At 31.2% G+C, this 8,046-nt stretch overlaps 1 protein-coding gene across 2 annotated transcripts; it reads left to right on the forward strand.

Moving 5' to 3' along the window:
- The first annotated feature begins 238 nt into the window (after positions 1-238).
- LOC113865382 (GATA transcription factor 7-like) lies at positions 239-1,751 on the forward strand. Of its 2 annotated transcripts, XM_027499879.1 has the most exons (3): positions 239-367; positions 488-819; positions 924-1,751. In XM_027499879.1, exons 2-3 carry the CDS (start codon positions 496-498, stop codon positions 1,536-1,538), a joined length of 939 nt encoding a protein of 312 aa, XP_027355680.1. In that variant the 5' UTR covers positions 239-367; positions 488-495; the 3' UTR covers positions 1,539-1,751. The 2 variants fall into 2 exon arrangements, with proteins under 2 accessions (XP_027355680.1, XP_027355681.1); XM_027499880.1 differs by having other exon boundaries at positions 278-819.
- The last annotated feature ends 6,295 nt before the right edge of the window (positions 1,752-8,046 follow it).

Here is an 8,046-nt window from a genome sequence, read left to right on the forward strand (position 1 = left end):
TTTGTAAATGGTTGGAGCGTAGAATTGGACCGGGCCAGTCTCTCTCTTTTTTAATTTACAAAGCCATCATCAAAGTCCTCCATTCCAAAAACAAATAAATTAAAAATAAATTAAAACACCAATAATAGTGAAGCCCCACCACCTGACCAAATGTCACGCTCTCAGCGCATGAGTGCACGGTCCTCAAAGGAAAATTTAGTAGTGGCACATTTAAATTTAAAAAATGGTTCACAGAGACAAAGATAAACTAATACCTCAACTCGACGCTGTTTCGCCCACGAACCTCCCTTTCATTTCAGCGTTTCCAAACCAAAGGAAACTCTCGTGCGCTTTCCCCCTCTGTCTTCACCACTCTTTTCTTTAACAGGTAAAAATTAATTCATCAGGACGTTCCTGTTTCCAAATAAGTAAATAATAATGATAATAATAATTTAGGACCGTTTAAAACCCCGTCCTAACAATAATAACACAGTCTTGAGTATTGTAGGTAGAGAAATGGAAGTTGAGGCGGCGAAAGCGCTGAAACCGAGCTTGCGGACAGAGTTTATTTTCCCGCAAGCAATTTGCGACGAGATTTTGTGCCTGAACGCAAACAACATTGTTGTGAGTGAAGATTTCTCCGTGGACGACCTGCTTGACTTCTCCAACGGCGAAGTCCAAGTTGGGAAAGAAATTGACGACTACGAAGAAGAGGAAGACGAAGAAAAAGACAGCACCACCTCTCAGTCACAGGACCCAACAGAAGACGACAGCAACTCCAATTCTACCGCCGGCGCCGCCGACTCTGACTCCGTTTTCGCCGGCGAGTTGTCTGTTCCGGTCAGTCCTTGTGTCTTCATGCATGGATTTTTTTTTTATTAATTTAATTTGCTAAAATTAATAATTCAATTCATGACTCGTTTCGTTTGGGTTTAATTTTGCAGGCTGATGACGTGGCGGACCTGGAGTGGGTTTCTCACTTTGTGGACGATTCTCTCCCGGAGCTCTCTCTATTGTACCCGGTTCGTTCCGAGCAAACAAGAGAACAGGCCGAACCGGAACCTAGACCGGGCTCAGCGCAGGCCTCGTTTAATCACTCAGCAGTCCCCAGCAAGCCCAGAACCAGAAAGACTAGAAAGCCCATATCTCGTGTCTGGTCCTTTAACGCCTCGCTCTCGCCGCCGTCTTTGTGTTCTTCAGTGTTGGATGGCTCCGTCCCGAGGAAGGAGTTTGGCGAGCCGCCGGCTAAGAAGCAGAAGAAAAAGGCCGAGGCCCAGAGCAGTGGGGCCCAGTTGCAGCGACGGTGCAACCACTGTCAGGTGCAGAAAACGCCACAGTGGAGAACCGGCCCACTGGGCCCAAAAACACTCTGCAACGCTTGCGGGGTTCGGTACAAGTCCGGCCGACTTTTTCCTGAGTATAGACCGGCATGTAGCCCCACTTTCTCTGGCGATATTCACTCGAATAGTCATCGTAAAGTGTTGGAGATGAGGCGGAGAAAGGAGATGAATGGACCGGAGACCGATTCGGACCGGGTTCAAATGGTTCCGAGTTGCTGAATTTTGTCCAATAGGTTAGACTAGGTATACATGAACCAAACGGTCTGAACCGGGTTGATATTTGTAGCATAGTTTAGTGATTAGTGATTTTAATTAGTGGAAGTCAGCTAGGGAGGTAACGGAAATTAGGAAGGCATTAATTGTTTGTATCCCAATTTTCCTATGGTAGTTAATTTATTTAATGAAATATAGTTAAGCCGAGGTCTTGGCCATATATATTCAAGTTGGGTTTGATATTTTATTTGCGTTCTCTTTGAACTACTTGCCTTTGATAGAATTATTCAGCGCTGTGCGCCTTAGATTTGAGTGCATGTGGGGTGTAAGAGTGAGAGAAAGAAAGACAGTGAGAGAGGAAGGTGGGGTAGAGAGTGATTGAAGCATTAAAGTTGGGTGGCCTTGATTTGAGACCACCGAAAACTGTGCTACCGCCACATGGAGTGGTCAAGTGGGATGAGGTGGATTTTTACTAACTTATTATCTTTACCTTTGTGTTTATGGCTAGGTCAATGATGGAAGGTGCATCATCTCCCCCATGTTTAATGGCTATGAACCATGGTTTATACTTTACGGAAAGTGGGTGTATTCTTTTCTCTCTTTTGAACGAGAATATTGTTCTCTTTTAATTTTTAATTTTGTTAATTTTAAATATTTAAGACATTTATCATAAATGAAAAAATAATATTATAAAGGTCTTATTTAAAAGTTCAAAATACTTTTAATATAAATAAAATGTTATCTAAATTTTTAATTTATGTTATTGTCTTCTAAAATATATAAACTAAAATAAATAAAGGGAATAATTTGGAAAGAAATATGCATATTAATTACTTACGTGTGAGGATATTTAAATAATATTTTTTTACAACATTTGCATGTGCTTTCTTATTCTATATTATTTAACTCTAGGTTGTGTGGATTTTGGCGTTTTATCCTTGATCTAATTGCCATGAAAAAAAAACAATAATAATATTATCAATAAATCAAATCGATTCAATTTTGTCTTATGTATTATTATATATTGATCGAACTATATTTAATTTAAAGAAATACTTTTATCAAAACTTTTCAATTGGATAAAGATTAAAGAAAATCTATCTCAATTCATCTTATAAACATCCTAATTTTTTTCTATATCGTTTGAATATGAACTTCTAGAAATCTGAATTCCTGACTAAGTTACAATCAAACATACCATGACCAAGCTTTATGAAACCATCCTTTCAAGTTTTTTAACTGGTCTTAAATCAATAAACATGAATAAATAAATCTTGAAATTCACAAAGATTTCTACCTTAGCAAAAAAAGTTACTTGTGCACTCATTGTAGTTGATGAATGGTTGGTTGGGGGTTCATGGTGCAATTCAGATGCAGTAGGTAGTTGGTTGCTATTGCTAGGTGGTCTCTATATGATATTAGTAGTTGTGTTGTTACTATGATTCATGTACAAGGGGACCTTTACCTTGTTGGTCCACTTCCCATTCAAGTTGAAGGGAGTAGCATTAATCAAGTCCCCTCATAGCAATAATAAGTGTAGGTTTACATTTGAAATTGAATGTAAATTTATATTTACTTTAATATTATTAGTTATAATTTTTATGTTAAATTTGTATTTATAAATTCTTAATGTATTATTAGAGACATTCTAAATGGAATAAGAAATAATTGATGCAATAATATTAGAATGATCAATTTACATCCAAAAAAGTAATCACGCAAGTTTTTCATAATAATTTGTACTGTATATTTTTTTAATACAAATCAGGTAAAAAATTAAGATGTGCAATTTTCAAAGTTAAAAAATTGGTTTGCAAAATCTCTAAAATTTTGAGATCAACATGAACAGTAGTTAAAACTTAAAAGGGATGAAATACAAAGTCAATGATGCCACAATGTGCAAATTCTATATAAATTTCTATTCAACTTTAAATGGAAGGATGCCATTTTCAACTTACTAATGCACTCATTTAAAAGTTGAAGGATGTTTTCACACATGTTATTTTTTATTTTAAATTAGTCAAATAACTACACATAAAATAAAGGGGAGAGAAAAATCTTTATTTATTTTTTCTGTTTATTAATCCTTATGCTTGTCCCTCATGGATAAATTCCCGTGAAATATTGATAGTGAAGTTAAAGAGCTTCCGAAACATGGTGAGATGTTAATTTAGATCGAATGTGCATGCATGTGGGGGAACTAGTTGTTGGTAAGACAACGACGATAGAAACAGCATCCATTCAATGAACAAAGTTCATCTGACGAATGAGGACACGAGGATTACTATTCTTGAATCTCAGGTCTTATAAAAGAATCCAAATGAAAAGCACCAATCCTATTTGCACATGACAAAACTTTGGGATAGGATCACTTTTTTAGTGTGTGTGCACGCCTACTAGGCAAAGCATTACCATCATCATTGATTTCCAAAATGTTATTTTCCTTTTCCCTCTTTTTTTTTTTTTTTTTCAGGTACAGTATAATCATCTTTTCAATTCTTGCATTTCTTGCTTCTAATGCAACGTAAGGAAAAAAAAAAAAATCCTACATTAACACAGTAATTTTGGTAGTATTGTACGAGGTTTCTTTTAAGTTTATTTACAATGATGAATATGTATTATTAATTAGAAATTTAATTTAGGATATATTTTAATCAATAAATTTCTTAAAATTTATAATTAAAGTATTGAAAAATTAATTTTTATAAAAAATACAAAATTTAGTAATAAAAAATGATTATTACACTAGAATGTAATAAAAAAAACTCATTTAAAATTCAATAACAATATGACTCAATTTCTGTTATTTGTTTGTATTGATATTTACATGAATTTTTTTTTTTCAATTTTATATGCCCATAAGCTACTCTATTTATTTTAATTTTTAAAACAAACATTACACATAACATAAAAAAAAATTATAGTAATTTTTACTTCAATTTTTAAATAATTTTTTACTCTATATTAATTATAGTTTAATAGATATTCTGTTAAAGTTTTAGATAGAATTATTTAAACATATAAATATTTTGTTTATTGATAAGAAACACATCTTTATTACTATGAATCAACTAGTAAAAAGTTATTATATCTTAACTAGTGATCTTTAAGTTAAAGTTCTAAAGAATCAATTATATTAAGTATTTAAAAATAAGACTTTACTGTATTATCCTATCTATGAAGGATACATATAGTATAAATTATATATAAAAAAAAATATCTTTGTTTATTTCTCTCTCTTTTATATTTATTTAATTTTTTCTAAAGTAAGTATTTAATGCTTTATTTTAATGTTGTAACTAAGATCACAACAAGACGACAATTGTGTAATAACAAAGAATATAGAAAAGGATTGCAATTAATTTAACAACTGTCTCATAACAAATAGTTGTTATTAAATTTTATCAAATAAAAATATTGAAAAAATTTTAATTAAAAAATTAATTTTTAAAACTATATTTGACTTTAGAAATTATTTACGTGTAAAGAAAGTATTAACACGTGATGTTATTTGTTAAATAAACTAATTACTTTTTAATTAACTATACAAAATTATTTTAATTTTAGAAATATTTATTTCACTCTAAAAAATAATTAATATTTTTTTTACTATTTTTAAATTTATTATTATTTTTTAGTTTAATTTCTAATTTTTACAATTTATGAGAGATTTTACTTCTTACATTTTTCAAACAAAGAAACACAATTTTTTTAAAAAAAATCTAATTTGAATTAAAGCATTAAAATATTTATAAAAATATTTTTTTCTGTGTTTTTGGGTAAAAGAAATATCTTAAAAAAATGTAGCAATATCATTTTTATATATTTTTTTAGAAAGAAGAAGTATTGGAATTTTTTTTAGTCTATTTAAATTGCAATTAGATAAATAAACTATTTTTTGTGTGTTTTAGTACCTAAATAAAATTAAAATTATTTTGGACTTTACATGTATGTATCTCCCAAAGTACAAGGAAAAATCAAAGTCACATAGTTTTTTTTTTTAATCAGATTTGAATGAGTTTCAAAAGAAAAATTTTGTTCAAAAAATTTATTTTTTTAATTTCTTAGTTTTGAAACAAACTTGTCCTTGCCTTTCACAATATTTAAGTTAGCACATAGTTACTCAATAAACTCTTAGGATCTAAAAAACATTAAAGATAGATCTACCATTTTATTAACATTGTTTGGTCTTTGCGTGAATTCAAATTAAAAAAAAAAATATGTATATCTTTTGAAAAAAAACATAAACAAAAAAGGAATCATATTTTATTTTTGAAAAAAAATATTTTTAGAGTTAGAAGACTAAGTTTTTAGGGATTTGCAGAAGAGGATAGATTTTTAGGATTAAAAAAATATTAGGTTTTAAAGGGTTCAACAAAAAAGTGAATCTTTTAAGGTTTGAAAAAATTAGTACTTTTAGGGTTAAAAAAAAGATATTTATTGAACTTTATTTTTTAGGGTTTAAATTAGAAAAATTAGTATTTTTAGCGTTTGAAAAAAAAAGGAAATTTTTTTATTGAATTAGGATTTGTAAGGTTAAAGAGAATATATTTTTAGGGTTAGAAAATGTTAAATTTGTAAAGTTTGGTAAAGAAAGGGAGACAAACTTTTAGAGTTAGAAAGTGTTATATCTTTGTATGAATGAATAGAGAATAAGAGAGGAATACATAGTATAAACAAAAAAATAATAAGAAGAAAAATGACTCTTACTTGTTCTATCAAATAAAAGTTTTTTTTGTCGTATTCTTGTGATGATTTAGAATTCATGATTGGATCTCTCCTTTAACCCTCTAAATTTGTTTTCTCTGATTAAATCACGTTAAGATGTGCTTTGGAAAGTTTTTAGAAATTTTAGTATCCTTAAAATGTTAGTTCCTCTACAACTGTTTTCTCTTTGTACCTCTATGTATATTTATTTTCAAAATGAGATATTTTTGCAAGTAAAAAAGGGATAATAAAAATTTCATTTTAAATGGTTTCAAGTACAGGGTTTCAATAAAGTATTTCAAAATATAGGATGAGTTACAAATTTGAATAAAAATAAATGCTACAAGACCTATTTAGTACATCACAAATTTCAAAAAATAATTATTTAAGTCCTATAGTAGTATCATCTATCTCATTCACTGAGCTTAGTGTTAATCGTCTTAGTCACCTGAAAAATAAATGCAAGGATGAGTCTTCTACGCTATCACACACACAAACATAAAGACTCACCTTACCTATTTCATAACAATTGCTAATATAATAAAATCACACTTTAACAACATTAATTTACTCTTTTCAACAATACACACATATTTGCACATTAATTCATACATAGATGCGCTTAGTGCACCTTCAATCATTTTACACACACGTGCCCTCACTGCACGTTAACCAAATTCAATGTGGCACTGTAATCATAGTATTTCTGATGTCCTCAACCTCAGACACTAACTTAGTTTCATACTATGAATGGTCAGCGGTTAGCCCCCGCCTTACAGATATAACATGTGCGATCATGGGTCCCTTAACAAAGGTATTGGTCAGAGGCCGAGTTAGGAGAAGAGTGTGTGGCCTATGGTGCACCCACGCTTACCGTTAATGTCACCACCACCCTCTTTTTCCTAAAGTATTCCTACCACCCCAATCTTTCACAACTCTAGTGTATCGCTGTAATCATTCATAGTTTTCAATCATTCCAAACATGCTTCAATCACAATCAATAATGTCTATGCAAATTTTTAGGTAAGCATATATTGACACCAAACTATTCGAATACCATATATTATAGTTTTATAGAAATATCGCACGCACAAAAAGATGCAATACCTCCTCATCTTTGATATCACAAAGCCTACATGCTTCTGAAGAAATTGTCAATCTACGTTTAATGAAATTCTTCTGTATTAGAATTGCATTAAGCAACAAACGCCACACAAATACCACTATTTTCTTCAGTGCATTGACCTTCCAAATTTTACATAATGTCTGCACTAGACACAACTCCAAACCGCTACTTCCACATCAACATGTCATTCACATTTTCCCTCGATCTCTTACCTTCCATAGTCTCCCACAACTACGCTTGTAGATCCTACTTCCATGCAAACAATTCCTTTCTTAAAGGAATTTTTCATACCCATTTGTCCATCTCAAATCGTCCATTATCCACTACCTTTGCCTCCTTATTAGTTGCTGCAGAAAATAACCTTGAGTATGAATTCGCCAACGCAATGTTTCTTAGTCGTTTATGCCTCCAAAAATTAAATGAATGATTATCACCAAGAACTCGTGTGACATTAGAATTTATCCACTTGTTGGCTTGCTTACAAATCCACACTATGTTCCTCCACCAATCTGAAGCATTGTGAGTCACTTCCAAAGAAACTAACATATCAACATATGATCCATACCACGTTTGCAGCACATTAAAGCAAAATGAGTTTGGAAACTTCAATACTCTTCAAACCCATTTACCCAACAAGCTCTAATTAAATCATTCCACATTTTTCACTGCCAAACCGCCCTC

The sequence above is a fragment of the Abrus precatorius genome, unplaced genomic scaffold (assembly GCF_003935025.1).
Source record: "Abrus precatorius isolate BTA unplaced genomic scaffold, Abrus_2018 Scaffold4, whole genome shotgun sequence".
In the NCBI taxonomy this organism is placed as follows: Eukaryota; Viridiplantae; Streptophyta; class Magnoliopsida; order Fabales; family Fabaceae; genus Abrus; species Abrus precatorius.

Coding starts and splice junctions, on each gene's coding strand:
- LOC113865382 (XM_027499879.1), top strand. CDS start 496: ATGGAAGTTGAGGCGGCGAAAGCGCTGAAACCGAGCTTGCGGACAGAG. Junction 820..923: donor CCGGCGAGTTGTCTGTTCCG/GTCAGTCCTTGT, acceptor TTAATTTTGCAG/GCTGATGACGTGGCGGACCT.